A 19,915-nucleotide genomic window follows, 5' to 3' on the forward strand; every position below is an offset into this window, starting at 1 on the left:
TGTTTAATGACAGCCAGAAAAAAGACTGCTCCTGTTACAGTTGGTAGGGTTTCCCACCTCCTTATGCTTCTCCATGGTGGCGTAGAGCTTCTGGGACAAATCATTGGCTACATTCGGCATCCCTGGCTTTTTCTTATTGGCTCGGCTGATGCTGCTCTTGTTTTTGTTGGTTTTCTTGTTGTTCTTCTTTTTGGCATTCTTGCTGTCAGTGTGGGCTCCCTTGAAATAGATGGACATGAATGTTCAAGCTAGAGAATATTGCACAACAGGCAAGATGAAGTTATGCAATTAAGCTGAGTGGTTATACAATGCCTCAATGACCACTGAAAGCTTTTATATGACAAGAACTTTGAGTATGATAAAATCTAGGGTGACAGAAGCTTTAGAACAGGCTGTTGATTTTGTCATTCCTTTTTCTAAGTCATCATTCAAAATATCTATATATCTAGCACACCTCTGTTGTCTCAGAAGAGGCTGTATTCTCCTCCTTCTTCCTCTCCTCCTCCTCTTGCTCCAGCTCTTTGATGCTCTCCTCCAGCACATTGGGCCAGAAGTCACCCTCAAAGTACGGCAACTCGTAGGCACTGGTCAGCCTGTCTTCTGTTGCCTGCTTGAAAATGTCCTAAGCACAGACACAAAGGATTTCCTTCAGATTATAAAGTTCTACAGTTTCTAATGGGGACGTTGACTTTAATGGCTTTTGAAAGACAAATTTAAATGTGAAATGGTTTTGCTAATGAATTTAACATTACAGAAACACAAATCCTACTTGTGCATACTTGTGAATATTAGCACAACAAATTGTATATAAATATATTTACACACCCAAACATGTTTATATTATTTATATTTATATAAATCAAATTTGTATTTATCTTTCTCATTCAGATGTGATTTCTCTGTGAATACAACATTAAAAGAACATAAATTAAACAGTAATACACATAAATAGAAATAGAAAATAGAACTCATTACTTTTCACCTTCGAAATAAACGAATATAGCCACCAGCCTGCTCCTACAACCTGGTGCTAAAACATACCTGCTACAGTAAATGGTCAAGTTGAAATGACTGAAGTTCAAAGTACTTGGGAATTATAACTGATAACAAGCTGACATTTGAATACTAACATGTTGTTCAAGAAAAGCCAACGGTGACTATTTTGTTCAAGGAAGTTAGCCAAGTTCCATGTCTACAAGTCTTTGATGACCTTATTTTACAAATTTTTTATTGAGTCTGTTTTTACTTTTGATTTTATTTGTTGTTACAGATCCCTTAAACTCAAACAGAAAAAACTCACTAACAAAAGTCAGCAGCAAAACCATTGGTACACAACAGAATACTCTGTCAGACCTTGATTGAAAACAGCTTTTAAAGAAGGCTGACTCCATCTCGTATGGCAGAACTCCCTTGTACCTAAAATTTAAGTTCCTTCCTTCTGGTTCCCATTTGAAACAACCATTAGCCAAAATAAACAGATATAAATTCTCCTTCCCACCCATGGCCATCTCACTGCTCAACTGTTAAGTACAGGTAGCATCAGCACGTCTCACTCTAATGTTGTAAAGGTCTTGTAGTAAATATGGCATGACATCTGACTGCATTTATTCACAACAGATGGCACATTGGTTTACTGACTATACAGCTACATCTGGTGAAGTTAAGTATAAATTCACAAAATCTTGAGACTCGTTTTCCTATATTCTCAAAATATGACATTTTTGTGAGCATTTTCTGACCTTGTAATCGTGTATGATTCTTTCAGCAAAGGCCTTGTCCAACATCTTTCTGTACCATTCTTGAAGCCTCTTAGGTTTGGGGATCTTCTGGTCGGGAGGGTGGCAGTGGAAAATGTAGTCATCTCCCTCACTGGGTGGGCAGGCCCAGATGTGACCCATCACATATCTGGGCAGGATGCAAGTTGTCAGTCCTTTTGCACTTGCAGCAGCCACACATTATTTTATTTACTTGTATGAACAGGAAAATTGTTACATAGTAAACAGTGTAAAGTTAGTGTTCTCATACCCCAGTTTCTTCACATACTCCAGGTAGCCTATTAAAATTTCATGGTACACTGCAGTCCTTAGCATACGTGGTCTGAAGAAGTGAATACTGTCAAGGTACGAGATGTAAACCCGTCTGAAAGGCAAACATAGATTAAATTCAAGACAAATGTGTACAAAACAAATTAAACTGTCAGAAAATAAATATATTTTTATTATCTTTGCATTGGTTTTACCTGGTATTCGGAAAGGGGCACTCTGACCCGTACTCCTGGACATGCATGCCGAAGAAACAAACGTCTACTCCGTCTATTTCCTCAAATGCAAAAAGTGCTTTGGTTCTGTAAGGGAAGCTCTCAACCATCTCTCCTGAGTCCACAAACCTGTAAAAACAGAGTACCACAAGAAAAGTTATAAACAGCATTTGGACAGAGAGTTCACTTGTAAAATGCACCCCTCCCCCACACACTTTTTTTTTTTTTTAACAAATCTGTCAATTACTCATTTTCAGTCTGCTATTTCTTGAATAGTTTGTGGTACTAGAGTTCATATAGAGATTCATATATTTAAACTTATACACTCTTGTGCTTCAACTGATAGACTGAGCCAGAAAACTGCAGGGTACATTTTCAGTGTGTTTACAGAATTCCAGTGGCAGATATGTCCACATATCAGTAGGTAAGAAACTTACCTAGATTTCATGCCAGGCTTAACCTCCACAGTTTTGTCTGAGCTGGCCACCACTCGCACAAAGACCTCACCAGCTTCTGGGTGGTTCTGCCTTTTCAAGTACTTATTCACTCGATCCTCAATGTATGTCCCCAACCTTGTAGACTGCAACCCTTTACAAGCACAAACGCAGATGAGATTAATTTTTAAGCATCTTCTCCAGAATTTAACTAAATGAAAATTATATTAAATGGTACTTTTGTTTTACTATTAAAAGAAACTTACGTCTGGCTGAAAACTTGTTTTCCTTTCTTGTTTTGCCAGACTTCTTCTGACAGTTGTCACAGATAAAGCTGTAAATGAAAGATCGAAATGTTCTTCAGTGTGACCACACAATTAATAAATCCTGCTAACAAGAATTGTGCTTAAGTCAGACATGGATTTTATATGCCTGACTGAATAAGTGGTTGGCCTGCAGCCACAGTCAGACTTACCCTGATGGCCAAATGACTTCATAGTGCAGGGCGCAGATCTGATGCATCTTTCGTCCACAGTCTTTACATTCAACGAACCTGCAAGGACGAACATTCACTTTTTCTGTGCTTGCCTTGTAAAAACTAGTGAAGAGGCTTCACTGCCCAATTAAAAAAAAAAAAAAAAGAAAAAAAAAAAAGAATTGTACTAAAGTTACGGGGCAGACAGTACTCACGGTTCAGGGTCCAACATGTCGTTTTTCTTCTTTTCAAACTGATCTTTTAATATCATGCTGCATGAAAGAGACATAGAGAGACAACCAGGTTCATGTAGGCTCCAGTGTTTTAAGGTCCTCTCCGCAGAATAAGTAAAGAGACAACGGCCTGGTAACCTGGCAAGAACCACCATGCCTGGTGACTTACGTCTGTGGCTGTGCTGGGTCATCCCCCAGGGTCACACTGTTGCCCTGGATCTCGTTGAAGCACTTCTCACAGAAGTGATACCTGTCGGCAATAAGGCCATATTTGGGTGAACTGCAGCCAGCACACATAGTAGCAGCACAGGCAAACCGGGCGTACAGGTGGCAGAATGGAGAGCGAATGGAGTACGCGGCAACAACCAAGGACGGAGCATGTGCAGTGGACAGACGGAAGGACACAGACACACACACACACACACACACACAAAGGCAGAGGTACATGTTAGTCACAGATGAAATGATCAGGCCAGTCTCGTTCCAAGTGGAACAGAAATGGGGTTAACATGCTAAAATACTAAGTTAATGGTGTAACTACAAGTTTGATGAATATCTGAAAACATGCCAGGATGTGAAAACCACAACATAGAGCTATATCCGTGTATTACAACCATGCATCGAGGGCTGGTGAATGGAATGATATGGTCATGCTGGAGACAAGAGCAATTGTTTTATATATATATATATAAAAAAACAAACGTGCAGATCTTTACGAGAAAATGACTCAATTAGCTTGATTGACGCTGAGATTACTGAGGTCAGATTTGAGCCGTTTAGACAATGTGAGGAAACATTAAATTTGGCCTTTTGTTGGAACACCTGAATGCTATGTTGGAAAACCCCATTGCGTTTGGAAATGATGTACTAAATGATGTAGCATTGGAGTAACATACAAGTATGGATGTGCAGTAGCATTTTCTGCACAGCAGAGGGAGCTTTATAGCTGGTTCTGAGGCACAACAGATTTGTGAGGGCTACACCAAAACGCCATCATGCATATTGTGCTTGGCCACAGCATACAAATCCCAGTGGTGTGTGACCCCCCCGATGGAAAGATCATGTGGATAGGTCCTTACGGTTTTGAGTGTAGGTGTGTGTAAAGTGGGATCTTCAGCTACGCGTAATCTTTGAGGACGCAGCTGCACCCATCTCTTTATTTCCCCTCCCCCCTCACATTTTCACCTATAATTACCCTTTAATAGAGCCACCCTGCATCTTTACCTGTTTTGATAGCTGTAGTAGGTGCCATCCCTGGAAATGGTACACAACTGTTTGCCATAGCAGCACAGTGTCTGAGGTGAGAACTCATACTGTGGAAACACCAGATACACACACGTTAAACATCTATGTTATTGAAACAATCAGGTAAAGATAATGCCAACTGACAAGATGAATGCAACATAATAAAGCTTATAAATAAGAGCTTGTTTTGTCTCACCTTCCGGCCACAACAGTAGCCCAGGCCCTGCATGACAGGATCTATCTCGGCTTCAAAGACTTCTGCCAATTTGGTGCAGTACTTGTAGACGCGGGATGTTTTACGGTTGTACAGCCACGCATTGTTGAACATGAGCCACACATCATCCACGTACTGCCATGGCTCCTGGTACTGACCTGTATCCAACTTACGTTTGATGGTGGATAAGTCAATGGGATTTTTCACAATGTCAAAGTAGTCCTATAGAAAAAGAGAGACATATATAATAATGAGTGTACTAAGATCAATGCTTTTTGTTGGTCTCTGAAACATTGCGTAAAATTATACACATTTTGAATCCACTCACAGGGATTCCAAGTAGCATGGGGTCTACAGGTTGTCTAAACGGCAAGGATTCTGGGTCCTGCCTGTAGAGAGCCTCAAGTGTTGGCATGAGGGCTTGTCTCAGCTCCTCTGGCTTAAAAACTGAAACAAGGGGCAACAACAATGTAATATGTAGTGAACACAAACACCACACCAGTATCAGCTATAACAAGCTTTGAAGCACACTATACACTCATGAATGGACATAGAAAAGTGCTATTAATGGAAGTGCGTATACTTGGTGTCAGTAGTACTCAATTGACACAGGCATACCATTTTACTCCTGCTAAATAAACTTCAATGCAACATGCACTAAAAGGAATATACACATGAGTAAATACAATACATTTATTTGATACTATGATCCATTTTTGCCAGATATATTGATACTCCCGCAGTATATGGCGTTTAGGTCTAGGTTCTTACTTTTTTTGCGGTTCTGTGTGGTGGAGGTGTTTGATGTGCTGTTGGCACTACTTTCCTCTTCTTCTTTGGGTTCTGCCTTCATCTCCGGCTTCTTCTCCTCAGTTTCCATTGGTTCCTGCTTTGGCTCTGCTGCATCTGGCTCCTCCTTCTTCACCAGTGGGGGTTTGGTTTCATCCTCCTGCTACATAAACATAATCATGAGTAAACAGTGATAAAAATGGTGCTGAGTCAGGAAATAATCAAATATTTCTTATTTTTACTTGGAGTCTCAACACTTTCCCATAGTTGAGTAAATAAACCCAAGTCACATTTACTTTTTTGGACATAAAATATGAGAAAAAATTTATTTACTAATTTGTGTGCATACCTCAGTTTTTACACTCATCTGCTTCTTTCCAGAGGTGCTGTCATCTTCTTCATCTTTTACTTCGGGTTTGGATTCTGTGCCACTCACATCAGGCAGGGCCTGCTGGGAGCTTAGTTCAGCCACAGAGCCTGGGGTGGGCACTCGATTATCCATACTGGCTGCTGCCTGGGATAACTTAAAGGAGAGGAAGCAGAGGACATTCTGTTCACAAAATTGATCCTTTATGAATAAAGATTACTTATTTAAATACTAGGGAACTATTGACAGTTTGTTAAGAATAAAATGTCACAATCTTTCAGTTTCAATGGGAGGCAGAAGAGCTACAATATCTCACCGGTGTACTGGGATGCTGTGCCTGCACTGAGGTGGGCTGCTGCATCTGGCTAGGGGGTTCAGGTTGAGGTTGCAGGGGTGTGTGTGGCTGTGATGGGTCAGGGGGTGTGCCCATGGCTGAGGGGGGACCAAGGAGGTTACTTGGCATGTGGGTTGGGGTGGAGGAGGGCCCACCCGTGGAGGCAGGGGTGGAGGGCTGTGGTGGCACCTGGGCAACTGGGGGAGGATGGTGCTGCTGCTGCTGCTGCTGTTGTTGTTGTTGTTGTTGTTGTTGCAGCTGAGGCTGCAGGCTGGAAGAGGCATTGGGTGGAGGGGTGGCACCAAGGCTGGGCTGGGCTACAGGGCCACAGGGCATCTGGGGGCCAAGGGAGCCCAGTGCATTCAAAGGGAGGTTACAATTTTGCGGCTGCTGTTGGAATAGAGGAGGATGCAGAGTTAAAACATTAAAGCACACAATCCATACAGCAGATGGCACAATGGGAGTAGGCAAAACTTAAAGCACTTGGCCATGGCACTGCATGAAGTCCTTACCTGTGTGACAGCAGCCTGTGTCATAGGCTGTCCCAAGCCTATATTCACATTCATTGCTCCACCTCCAGGGAACTGGCCCTGTGGGAGGAACTGGCTCTGGTTGGCTGGCTGAGCAACCATATTATTTGCATGACCACCCATAATTCCTTGAGTCTGAGGCATCCTTGACTGGGACATGCCCATCTTAAAAGCAAAGCAGATGAAATAGACAAATCATCACAACAAAGAAAAGCGGAGAAAGAAACTGTCCAAGTGAGGATGAGATATACATGAGTGAGAAAACATTGTAACAGATATGTTTGAGAAAATGCTAAGAAATTAAAGCTCAAAATAATTAAAGGTAAAAGGGGAAAAAAAGACAAAGAGGTAAAAGGTTGAACCTGTGGGACGGAGCTCATGTTCATCTGTTGTGGATGGGTCATGGGGGAGGGAGCTCGTGCTCCCATGGGTGCCTGAGACATCTGCGCATTCTGCATTGCCATTGGGTTAAAGTGATTGATTCCTGTGGGAACAGATACACATACAATTATCTGCCTGATTATTATTCTTGGGAGTTGTCATAATTCAATATTCAATGTCCTACTGGGCTGGCAAAGGGGCCAAAGCAGTTTATTTTATCATGAAAGTTCTGACAAATGGATTTGTTAACTAGTTTAACAATAAGATGGGAATCAATATGCGAAAAATTGAAAATCATATCTAGTGATGTTAATCAAAAAGAAAATGTCAAGTACTTTCCCTGGGAAAACAAAGGCTCTAGCCAAAACCCTGCTATGCTCCAGCTCTGAATACAATTGCCATCTGGGAGGACACGCTAATTTTCCACCCTTATTTCTTTATTTCCAGACCTTATGAACAGACCAGTTACCTGCCCAAAACAGTGCTGTTAAAAACAAACATTATGGCTATGAACTTCAGCCCCAAAATACACTTTTAAAATCAGTGAGTCACGTGTCTCACAGAGAGGCTCACACACTTACATTAGCAACAACCAGAAGATGAAAAATCCTGGTTTACCAGGCTGCACAACAGGCAGCAGTTCATTCTGTTGTGCCCATGCGAGTGTCCTCTCAGTTAGACTGGGTTGGCAGTATAAAAGGAGCCAGCTTGCATGGAAAAATGAACACATACCTTGGGGCACCTGTATTCGATTCATCATCTGATTTGGCATATTGGGCATAGGCACAGGTCCATCTATAAGAAGACGTGACAGCACAATGCCATTATTCACAGCCTTTATTATTATTCACTAGTTGTTAATAATTACATACAATCCAATTACTGGCATCAACTGAAGGAAAGAAGTTAAGGTACTAACTGGGAGGTCGGACAGCCTGTCCTGGGCCCATGGCATTGGGCTGGCCCATACCAGGCTGCTGCGGTCCAGCTGTGCCCACGATGCCAGGCTGTTTCTGGAGCCTTGAGCGTCTCTTCTCCTCCAGTTCCTTCTGGATTTTGTAAATTTTTTCTGCCAGGAAGTGGTAATACTCGTCCTAGTTAGAGCATAGGTAGAAACAAAAGAAGAGCAAGACATTTGTAAATAATAATGATTCAGTCTCTTAATCTATGATTCAGATTAAAATGTCTCACTGCTTTCTGGAAAAAGCCCTTAGTGGATATTATAATATTTACCCTGCTGTTAGCTGACTCATACATGTCACCCTCAACCTTGCGTGCATATGCCACCAGGTTCTCCATTCGACGGTCCTTCAGCGCTGCTGGGTCAGGGGTGGGGAATATGGCTTGTACTCTGAAGAAAGAGAGAAGGGCAAAAAAAAAAAAATACAGACAAAATTTTCAGTTTTTCTTTTATTCGTGTGCATAAAATGCATGTAACAGAATAATACTGACTGTTGTTGTTGCACTTACAGTTTGTGCACCAGGTGGGTGCGCAGGTCCTGAGTGACATGCTCATGCCAGGCCTTCCTTACCCCTGTGGCAGAGAGAGGGGTGGCAGTGGGCAGGTTTCCCATGCCTCCTGCTACTGACCCATCTGGCATTAGCTGACTGTAGGACAGAGAAAGGAAGTCTTATTTAAGATCAATACAATAAGTATTGATAGTTCAGCTAAAGGCTTGATTTGTCTTTTACATTGTTACAAAAAATGTTCAGCAGATTTATGCTAGAAGTGAACATACTGACCGATAAAGATGGAGTGCTGACAGGAATAAAAAGCTCTAGGTCTAATTACTACTAATTATCACATAACTTAATAATGTTATATACAAGATGACACTGAATAAAGCAGCATAGATTTCTTGTTGAGGACATATAAAAGAAAAGTCATGTTTTGCATCTGGTTAGGAGTGAGAATGCTCACTTGTTGAGTGTTGAGGCCAGAGAGGAGTCGGAGTGCATGCCAGTCTGGTCTGAAGAGGGCACACTCATGCCTCCTGCCATCTGGTTCATCTGATTAGTGCCTGTAAACATTGTTTTGAAGGATTTCCAATTATCAATATTACATGAATAAATTCTTATCAGTAAAACACAACGCTGTGCTGAAGTTTCCTCTGTCCCTTACCTAGTGGGTTCATATTTCTCAGCTGCTGGTGCTGGGGGCCTGGGGGATTTTGCTGCGCTGGACCCTGGCCCTGTCCCTGGACCTGAGCAGGGGACTGGTTTCCATACGGCAGGCCCAGGGCAGCATAGGCCCTCTGCATGGAGCTGGGGTCGATGTGTGTTGCAGCACTGTTGATGGCTGTAGCACTAGGCTGGCCAGGTCCTACTGTGCTGATTGCATTCTGCAGCCCAGCTCCAGGGGAACTTAGCATGGCTACAGGGAAAACGACAAAATAATTAAGGGATTTGGAAATTTTTAATAATTTACAGACCCTGTCATAGCAGAAGAGTGCCTGCTGCGTCTGGTATAAAATTTTCAAAAATGTACCACAAGTTAAATATTTGCAAATGAGCAAATAATTACTCTGCTAAATAAATAAAAGGGTTTGGAAAGATCTCATTTTCAACAAGAAAAATAAAATGTTAATAATAATAATAATAATAATGTCACTAATGCTTTAATAACTTTTCTGTGTACAGAAAAAAAAAATCATCTTGAGACTCCATCTATAACCCCTGCTACTGTTCCCTGCTGTGTTGATTGCTGACAGGAAGCACGCTGCCTCTGTTGGGGATTTAAACCTGTCATTGAGCCTTTTAACCAATCAGAGAGCAAGCAGTCCCAAGGCCCAACCCCCACTTATAGCAGAGCTACAGTGCCCCTCCCCTGGGTGTCACATTACAGGCCCAGCCTTTCTAGAGGAATCCTCTGGCTGTTCAAGCTCTCACAGTCAGCAAGCCGGCACAGAGCTGAGGCATGGAAACACAACCTGCAGGTGGCACCACTTCATATAACACATACATCAATTGGCAAATCAATTGGGGAACTGTTTCAAAGTTACTTTTTTTTTTTTTTTTTTTTTTTTTTTTTTTTATATGACCATGAAGATTTCCATCCACCCATCAGAATGTATATATTATAGTTCCGTGTTAACTTTAAATGTGACCCATTGGCATTTTAACATGGTTTGAGATATGGACAAGAGAAGGGAGGCACTCACGCTGCTGGTTCCTCTTATCACTAGCATTCTTCAAAGGCAGGCAGACTGGACAGTCGTGCCGCGTACAGTTCTTCCAGTGGGAGATGATCTGTCTGGACGATGCACAGTGAGCCACTGGAGAAGATAACAGAGAGACGAGGGATAAATGAATTGAGCGATCGAAACACTGGTTCGCCAAAATGATTTGGTCTAAGAACTGGCATCTTAGCCTATATAGCACAGGAAAGAAACTGCAGGACTCCTCAACTGCAAGAGGAGAATCTGCACACAGCAATGCGAAAGCATTTAATCATCACATTGTAAAACCATAAATACGTCCAAGTATTTACTATAATGGTTTAAGCATAAATATCAGGGTTCAGCGTTCATAAACCTTGGGTGAGCTCTTCGCACACTGTTACTGTTATTGTGTTATATTTCTCTTTTCGCTGCTTAAGATTGTCCTGTTTTTATTCCAGCAAAGAAGAATTTCATTGTACAGGGAAAGGTGTTTCTTTACTGTAATAACAATAAACACTTTGAATCTTAAATCTTTACTACCGATAGCTGTTGGAGGGAAGTTGCTGTTCATCATGGCTGATGAAGTACAACTATCACATCAGACATAAAATTTTTATTTACCGATGTCTCGGGTCACCACAGCATTGGGGCTTAGCAGATCAAGGGTGTGGAGTGTTTTTTCCAGGTCAGTGCTGTAAATTATGTTAACTGCCCTCAAGCTGTTGATCTTGTTGGTCAATAACCTAGCAGTTTAGTCGTTTCCTATTACATGGGGATGCAAATTTCATGAAACTTCCTTGACCATTCACACCTTACTAAAGATAAAAATTTTTACTTGGTTAGCAGCTAAGGCAAAAGTTTCCGAAAGCAGTTTGCGTAAACTCAAACCTACCCCATCAGCCTCTTTTACAATGTTATTCATGTAGTATGTAGAGCAGCATCACATGACACATCAGCATAAGATATTGAATTAATCCCATTGATAGAATTCTTGATTAACATGATTAATGATTGAAAAAGTTCAGAAGACTGTTGTTAGGTCAGTATATATATTTAACACCTTGTGTTCAAATCAGGTGTCTGACTTGGCTGAAAGGCTGGAAGGACATCACTTTCACTCACCCTGGCAGGACTTGCCAGCCTGGCAGTGCGTCATGTGGTTGAGGACGTTCTTCATGGTGCGGCAGTGGGGCAGAGCACAGGCCCTCACCTCCCCATTGGCCTGCTCCCGCCGCTGGCACTTATGTGCATGGAGCAGCAGGACCAGCTGCTGCTGAATGAGTTTGCGCTTCTCAGGGTCAGCCGTTGGGCCTGCTGAGACTCCTCCAGCCCCAGGGACTATGCCCACTGACGCTACTTGCTGCTGCATCTGAGACTGAGAAAGCCAAGACACACACAGATTAATCACAAACCAGAATATCATGCTTTACCCATATGCACTTAGAAAAGAAAGAAGAGGATAAATAAAAACCCAAAGGAAAAGTTAAATATTAAATAAAGATGTAAAAAAATTAAACTACAAAGAATGAGAGGGAAAAGGACACAAGAAAACCTATGGTATAACACTAATTTCCTGTTCCTCAAAGAGATTTGCTTATAACTGGGATGCGTTTACTTTGTGCCTTGAAAGAATCTCACTCTCTGTTCTGCAGTCAGTGTAAATGTTTAACAATACCAAAGCAGACAGCCTGTTACACCAATGTCTCCCTCCCAAAGGCAATTTTTTGTTTTGGTAACATCCTATCAAGCTGTGTACTGACAGTGGGTGTGGGCTGTGTGAGGGGCAACGAACTACTACTACGCTTAGCAAGTAAACAAACATGACTACAGTATTTTTTTACATTTTTAGGTTCAACAGCTGTGTGGAGAACACACAAACTCCATATTAATAAAAAAAAAAAACTACAACAGATATTCCCATATAAATCACACTACAATTCAACTATGCATAAGTATACAGTTATATTTCTATTTGATTATATAGTTATCTTTTATCTTGGAGACCATTTTTCCTATCAAAGTGATGACACTACAAACGTATTTAACTCATAGGTGTATCCTGATAAGTATGGATCAGCTCTATGAAAAGAGAAAAAAATAAAAAAATAAATAAAATCACGAATATATCTACAAAGTTAGTCACAGGTAAGTTGCTAATGGACGTTGTCTGATTCAAGTTTCAATTAGGGCTGTGCGCCAGCAAGATTAGGATGGTGAGAGGTTCAAAATGTCACTTTTTCTTTTAATTTCTCAGCCCTGGAAACCTCTTAACCTCTGTCACGATGGAAATAATTACATGATTTAATTATTTAATAGACAATTTCTCTGGCAATTCTCTTCATGGAAGTGTAAGGCCAAGAGCAAAGCCAGGCTGGACAGTTCAACGACTGTGTCCTCAAGTTTGGAGAGTACATTATAACTGAAGCATAAACCAAGTCAAACATAAAAAGGTTGTATTGTATTGCAGCAGTTTTTTTAATGGCACTAATCCCCCTCTGCAAATTTTTTTGTTTTATATTTGATCTTCCATTCACAACCAGGTGCACAACAGATATTGTAGATACAAATACAACAAAATGCGTATTCCCGTGAATACCTGGAAATAAAAATACATCACAATTTAAAGATATGAGTGACACTCACCATGTTTGGCACACTTCCAGCTCCCTTCAGTTCAGCAGGGAATTGTGGCAGGTTGTTTGAAAGGGTCGGCTTGTTCTGGTGTTGTTGGGCGTTGACACCCGCTGTCCCCATCTGCTGTACTCCAGCCTGACCATACTGCTGGCCAAATGGAGTCCCTGACATCCCCATCTACAGCGTGCAGACAGGATGGAGGGTGGTCATAATTATATCATGCAGCATGCCATCACAGCAGATCAATCTTTATACTTCTCCAATGAGTGTCTGGGTGTCAAAGCATATGGATTATCTTGTAACTTCTGACACTGCACACACGGCAGTAATCGGGAGTTGAAATTAATAATATTTCAAAATCTGCTCTTTTACAGTCAACTTTATTCCCCACATATTCTGATTTATCTTCAATTCATCAGCAAGGTCTGGTACCTCACTTTCAGGGTTCAAGAAACACTGTGGGACTTCTTTCAGGGAAGGAAAAAAAAAAAAAAAAAAAAAAAAAACTAATTGGAGCACTGCTCTAGGCCAACACTACAACCACAAGCCGAAAACCTTTATGTGTCAGCAGTCAGGGACTTTTGCTGAAGTCTATCTTTTTACCTTTATACCCCAATATGTCAACCACATTAGAACCTTTTGTATTGTAGGCCCATGTGTGGTCATTGTGCAAAATTGTGGATGTAGCTGAAAGCAGTTGTGAAACTGCTGTCAACACCTGCCTTACGTTAACACCCTGAACAACTTATTGCATAACTTCACCCAGGAAATAAAAAAACAAACAAAAAAATAAATAATTTTTTTTTAAATTAAACTAATTTGGATGGAGGGTTGGTTAGTTCGCTTGTCTACTAAGTCCTCTGAAAGTCATTAATTCCCATCTTTTACAGCCCCATTATTATTAATCTCTCTTTAGCTTTTGCCTGCCTTACTGCACAGTGACCAAAGCAGCAGCCTTCCTTGCTTCATGGAGGTCCCTCACTGCCACTAATGCTCAGACAGAGTAAGCCCAGCCCCGGGAAAGAGACAGAGAGAGGGGAAAAAAAAAAAGGGGAGGAGGCGCACAGAGAGAAGGATCGGCTTGCTCAACAGCTGAGCAGAGCACTGCACTGCTGCCTTCCCCTCCCCCGCTGCCACACTGAGACACACAGATGCTTGCCTGCTGCCTGCCTCCTGCTCACACATGGGTTCTCCCTGTTGATGATCTGCACTTACCATGGAGGAGTGTCCCTAAGCGAGGGGACATCCCCATCTCACAAGAAGCCTCTGGTGTATCCCTTCCTCTTGGTGTGTCCTCTTTTCCCCTCCCATGTGCTACCAAATCTATCCTGCCACCTCACGCTCAAAAACTACACCTCTAAACATGATTTGCAACTCTATTTTCAAATGCCAGAGGTTCAGAGAAAACAGCATACATCAGAGAAGGTAATAAAGAGACAGCGGGAAAGAACCAGAATATCCTTGAGGTTATTTGCCTCCACCAACTAATCAAGTTGCAGTAAATATGGTCTCAAGCCCTCCTGTTGGAGTTACACTGTTGAATAAAGGCCAGATGTGTTTCTAATGAACATTATGTCGTCACAGTAAAGTTGGCTTTGTTTACAGGCAATTGGGCTAAATAGTGACCTTATCAATGTATGAATACCTCAGTCCTGGTCTTCAAAGTCTTGGACCTTAATCACTATATTCAGATCAGTTTAGATCCTTGAGCCTAAGTGAACTTTTGTGCTGAGTCTAAGAGCAATTCTTTCAAGGAGCTGCTGAGCTATTCTACTGGTGAGGCGGACTTACAGACAACCCATATGTAATAATAAAGTCTGTGGTCAGAGATGGAAAGAAAGTTTAAAGAAGAGATGAAGTTGAAAGACAAGAAAGAGAAGAGCAGAAAGGAAATACTATTCACTCAATGTTTTACTTTTGATTCACTACCAATTTTAACAATCAGCATTTCAAAACCAGCAATCAAGAACAAAAGACTTCCATGAATAGAATTAATTTATGTATATTTCTCAACCTTTGTGTTCAGGATACAGGGATTTGTCCATTTAAGCCCAACGGCTGCTCCGACTTTGGCTGTTTTCATTATGCTACAGTGGACGGCGTGCTCCTCTCATTGATGAGAGGCGTTCTAACCAATAGCTGTCACTGGCGAGCTGCCTTGGTTGGAAGCTACATCTTGGTTTCCAACCAATCTTCACCAGCTGTCCTAAAGTCAAACTTTGAATACACTCATGGAAACCCTGCTTTTTAGAGCCTCACATTGACCAAGGCCTTTAAACAGAAGTCTATTTAGCACATTATAAAATCATAATAATTATCTAAAACATTTAAATGGATGGTATACATATTCACTTCAATATTATTTCTATTACAAAAAAAAATAAATAAATTACAACAAAACCTTTAATATCTAAAATGTCCAGGGGATTTTTACTTTCAATAAGCCACCATTCCTCCTTTGGCTCCCAAGTAAATTAAAACATTCAACCTCTAGCAGATATCATGGATGATTTAAGCAGAGACAAAACAAGAGCAAATTAATAACACTATTAGTAATGCAAGACCTTGGCTTCGAAGCCAACATCAGATCAAACAAACTAGTAGCAGCTTCTCTTGCTAATTTTAACTGTGTAACAGTATTTAGTTAACATCAAGTTTATTGATAATATGGTAAAGACGCTGTGAAGCCAGGTTCATTTCTTGTGCTCTGAATAGAAAGGCTAACATCACATCTGATGGCAGTCAGGCAAGGTAAACGGAAAATGTGACTGTATCCACCAACCACATGGTGCACATGACAAAACACACAACTTGGTTCAAATCTATGTCTTCCTCTCAAACATTGACCTTGGATCTGTGTGAAGCATGGGCCCTTGTTTCAGCATTGCATGAAATAACTTACCACAATATAAGAAAATACTGTAAGCCATTTAGATTTATCTGCCTGCATGGGGAAAGGGGGTGCTTGTTTCATGTGGCAAAGTCTGTTGAAATAATGTCAAGGAGAGCTTCAAGCTGGTTTAATCTTGGTTTCCTGTTGAACCACAAAACCCAGGACTCTCAAGAGATGGGGAAATAATTTCTCACATTAAAGCACTTTGGGGACATTCACAATGAAATACAACCAGTAGCACATCACAGAAATTATTCTTCAAATACAAACAAATATCAAGTAATTTCAATGTGGAGTAGCATCACTACAGCTGCAGCTCTGAGTGAACATTCTCAGGTTAGTCAGGCATAGGAATGCACAAATAAACCTATTGTCATTGATCTGCTATGAAATGCTCTTACAACCACAGAGACTGATGCACTTGACTGCAGATTCAAGCCCCTCAACTGATTGTCTGCTTCCTCCAGCAGACCCAGGAAGAACAACAGATCAATAAATGGCAAGGCAAAGATAACTGACAACAAACCAGCAGTATGACTAGGAGATAAAAATAATATATTGCATATACTTATAAACTAAAAGAAAAGAAAGTCAAGCAAGCACTGCATATTCCCACAAAAATGGTACAAAAACATTATTGAGTTTACTAAACTCACCAATTGCTTTTGTTTCTATATGAAAAGTAAAATAAATGGGCTGCTGACTTGCTAACTTGTGTCACTAGGCAGAGCAGAGTTTAGGAACTCACCTTATTCATATTTCCAGCTTGCTGAGCATTCAGTGGATTGTGTGCACCCAACTGTGGCCCTCCTTGGGTAAGAGTCTCTGCCAGCACACTGCCTCCAACTCCAGGCCCAGCACCCACTGGTGCCCCCTGCATACCTTGGCCCTGGTACTGCATGCCAGGCCCAGGTCTGCCCCGACCTGCAGGTCCAAGGGTCCCGTTCATCACCTGTCCTGTCTGGCCCATGACCCCATGACCTTGCCCACTGTTCAACATGGCCTGGTTGAAGCCCATGCCTGTGCTTCCATTGCCTTGTGGAGCTGCCGCACCTGCTTTCTGTGCCTGGGGAGATTGATGATTGGGAGAGCCCTGCCCCAGTGGACTTTTACCAAGCACAGCACCTAGCTGACTTCCTACCATTCCTCCCTGATGGGGGCCACCCAAGATGGAAGAACTTCCTGGTCGCAGGAGCTCAGAGAGCTGCTTGTGTTTGGCAGCTGCATCAGGAACGAGGGAGTTGAGACCAGGACCCCCTCCACCTGGGCCGTTAGAGGACATTCCCAAGTCTCCATTGGGAATGAGCTCATCTGGAAGGTCATTTTCCAAGTCAAACAGAGAGACGAGATCTAAAAAAAAAAGATACAAAGGGAAATAAGAGTTAGCTTCTGACACATTGTTAAAACTTTGTCAAAGCACTTAACTCCAAGTAGAACACATCCACATATGATTGATATGTCATCCAAAAAAGTGTTTTTCAGTGATCTATTTCACATGTGGTTGATAGCAATAAAGTTACGTTGAATTTGTAATATGGTGAAAAGACATTGAAGCTTGTTTTTCCTGCGTGGTGTACAGACCTACACATCACCCTCCTACAAGTCAGTAACACATTTCTATGATAGCAGGCATATATGCGAAAAATCATTTTATCCTTCAAATACAGGCTGCACACGCAAACAACTCACAACTAGGTTCAAATCTGCATCCCCCTCTCATAGCCTCCCCATAAGTACTGCAAAAACCCACTGGGTGGGGCAGAAGCACAACACATCTGTTTTAAGTCCTTTCTACCTACTCATCAATCAGAGAGAACCCCCTCAGTCACATGCTGCCAAGTGTATGTGTTACCACCGTTACCAATCATGGATAATTATATAGATCATTCACAGATTGCTTCTTTGGCAGATCCCATGATTCCTACCTTATCTAGGCTGGGCAACAGCGCTACCAACACCAAATCAAAATTGAAGAATGTGCAGTGTTCATTTAGCACAGGCCAAAAAAAATATAGGTTCAATTCTTGCATGCAGTACATTTGAAACTGAAACTATAGATAAGCATTTGGGGAATACAGTGCATCAATATCACCCTTCACACATAAGTTTGTAAAATCTGCTAAGCTTATAGACAAAATGCCTTGTAATAACCAGAGATGTGATGGTGTAGTGTGCATGTGCACATGACAAAAGAATAAAACAGTTCAACTGTACAAAAGATGAGGAAAAAAGTACACAGGGAAAGCTTTTTCCCCAGTATCCTAGTGCATCAAGGTTCATGTGCAGATGTAAGTCTGCCAATGTTTACCAGTAAAGATTTTACCAGCACTGTACCCCCTCCCCCCACTCAATGCCACTGAGTTTGTAATGTTGGAGAATAAATTGAATCCTCTTTCTCAATGAAATATGACGGCAATTATTATAAGATTAAATATTACAGACATGGGTTTTCAATGAAGCCCTTTTGCGTTAAGTGCTTGAGGTTAAAGGAGCAAGTCTCAGATACAGGGACAGTGTGCAGTTGAGGGCAAGCACCTGTGCCTTGCCTGAGGCCAACTCAGCTAGAAGATTATATCCACACAGTTTTCAGAGGGTGGGAATACACTGGAGTCAAAACCTAGCTGAAGAAGACAAAGTGCCCTCAGCATGGTGATTCTTTTCAAAAGGCTGAGAACATGATTTGAAGTTGCTCATTATATGGCAAAGATGTGATGAGCGCACCCAGCAGCATACGCTACTCATACGCTGTGTAGTGATAACAAAAGTTCCCTGTAGTCTGAAGAGGACATTGCTACTACCGGTTGTAATTCATCAAAAGCTTCTCAGGAGCAATGTGAAACTCTTCAGACAGGGAGTTAATAAGAAGTTAAGCAGCTGGCTGCAGCTGACGGGACGGAAGGAAAGACAGAAGAGAACAAGATGCCTCCCCTTTCTTTTTCGGTAAAGATGGAGCAGAGTCATTAAGTGATCATAGTGAAAGCTAAAGAAATATTAGATTCATAAAGAACTGGCCTTAAAACAAACATGAGGAATGCGGACACACAGAAGTATTCACACAGGCATTTGTGTTATTTTAACAACAAAAAACCCCAAAGACATCAAAGCTGGCTCATGACAGAAAGTAAGGGGCTCGATGTAATACAGGGTAAATTACATCATCCATATTGTCATATGATGACTAAATAGTGGCTACTTATTAATTCTGTTGCCTGAATTTCTTAAATTGGGTTACATATCCACACAAGACCCATTTATTTAATCTTCCTATCCACTCCTACACAAACTCTTTATGTGCAGAAACTGTATTTTAAGATACAACCAAGTGTGGACAAATCTAAAAGTGAAGGAGGGAGTGGTGGTGGTGGTGTGGGATTAACATACACCTTCATAGACATGCTGATGCTGTTGCTATTTTTGAATTGCTCTTTATCTTGGATAATATTTATGAGGGACAATCAAATTTTGTAACTGCTGACACAAGTATATGTGAATGACAACTACTTTTAAAAAATAAGCAACACAAAAAAATTCAAGACATATGAAAGGAGTTTTAGAAGTACTGTCACAAAATGGTGACCTCCCTCTTTAGTAGTTGATGGCAGCAAGGCAAAGTAGTGTTGCATGCCAACCAAATGTTGTGGAAGAATTCAATATTTTGTTCTTTTTCCATTGTTTTGTGTTGAATGTGGATTGAAGACTTGTAGGGTGTGGTGTAAACTGAATTCCATTTGCTATTTTCAAATTGTAATTGAGCATAACCTTAAATTTTCAGATGATCTGCCTTTGTGTAGAAGTTGAACAGCACTGTGCCCCCTTGCAGTTTAGAATTATAAACACATCAAAGAATTCCCTAATTATTTTTAAATTAGCACAAGAAATTGAAGAAAATTAAATGCCACGCTTGAAGATATGTAGAAATTGTGGGATTGTTTTTCCACACATTTGATTGGCAGTACATTTGTAAAACA

At 41.2% G+C, this 19,915-nt stretch overlaps 1 protein-coding gene across 2 annotated transcripts in view; it reads right to left on the minus strand.

Moving 5' to 3' along the window:
- Positions 1-19,915, minus strand: part of crebbpb (CREB binding lysine acetyltransferase b) — a 29,894-nt gene that overhangs the window by 3,975 nt on the left and 6,004 nt on the right. Inside the window, exons 2-29 of one of the 2 annotated variants that reach the window (XM_029507705.1) lie at positions 16,696-17,297; positions 13,064-13,231; positions 11,543-11,795; positions 10,421-10,534; positions 9,382-9,633; positions 9,181-9,280; positions 8,730-8,867; positions 8,493-8,610; positions 8,179-8,353; positions 7,992-8,054; positions 7,241-7,362; positions 6,861-7,043; positions 6,331-6,738; positions 5,997-6,170; positions 5,630-5,810; positions 5,187-5,305; positions 4,841-5,080; positions 4,624-4,712; positions 3,569-3,679; positions 3,382-3,438; positions 3,167-3,244; positions 2,958-3,025; positions 2,695-2,845; positions 2,240-2,386; positions 2,026-2,139; positions 1,740-1,905; positions 455-622; positions 58-219 (exon numbers count right to left, since the gene is read on the minus strand). In XM_029507705.1, the coding sequence (XP_029363565.1) occupies positions 58-219; positions 455-622; positions 1,740-1,905; positions 2,026-2,139; positions 2,240-2,386; positions 2,695-2,845; positions 2,958-3,025; positions 3,167-3,244; positions 3,382-3,438; positions 3,569-3,679; positions 4,624-4,712; positions 4,841-5,080; positions 5,187-5,305; positions 5,630-5,810; positions 5,997-6,170; positions 6,331-6,738; positions 6,861-7,043; positions 7,241-7,362; positions 7,992-8,054; positions 8,179-8,353; positions 8,493-8,610; positions 8,730-8,867; positions 9,181-9,280; positions 9,382-9,633; positions 10,421-10,534; positions 11,543-11,795; positions 13,064-13,231; positions 16,696-17,297 (4,721 nt within the window). The remainder of the gene's footprint in view (positions 1-57; positions 220-454; positions 623-1,739; positions 1,906-2,025; positions 2,140-2,239; positions 2,387-2,694; positions 2,846-2,957; positions 3,026-3,166; positions 3,245-3,381; positions 3,439-3,568; positions 3,680-4,623; positions 4,713-4,840; positions 5,081-5,186; positions 5,306-5,629; positions 5,811-5,996; positions 6,171-6,330; positions 6,739-6,860; positions 7,044-7,240; positions 7,363-7,991; positions 8,055-8,178; positions 8,354-8,492; positions 8,611-8,729; positions 8,868-9,180; positions 9,281-9,381; positions 9,634-10,420; positions 10,535-11,542; positions 11,796-13,063; positions 13,232-16,695; positions 17,298-19,915) is intronic. The other variant, XM_029507707.1, reaches the window with a different exon arrangement.

This window comes from Echeneis naucrates, chromosome 8, assembly GCF_900963305.1.
Source record: "Echeneis naucrates chromosome 8, fEcheNa1.1, whole genome shotgun sequence".
NCBI lineage: Eukaryota > Metazoa > Chordata > Actinopteri > Carangiformes > Echeneidae > Echeneis > Echeneis naucrates.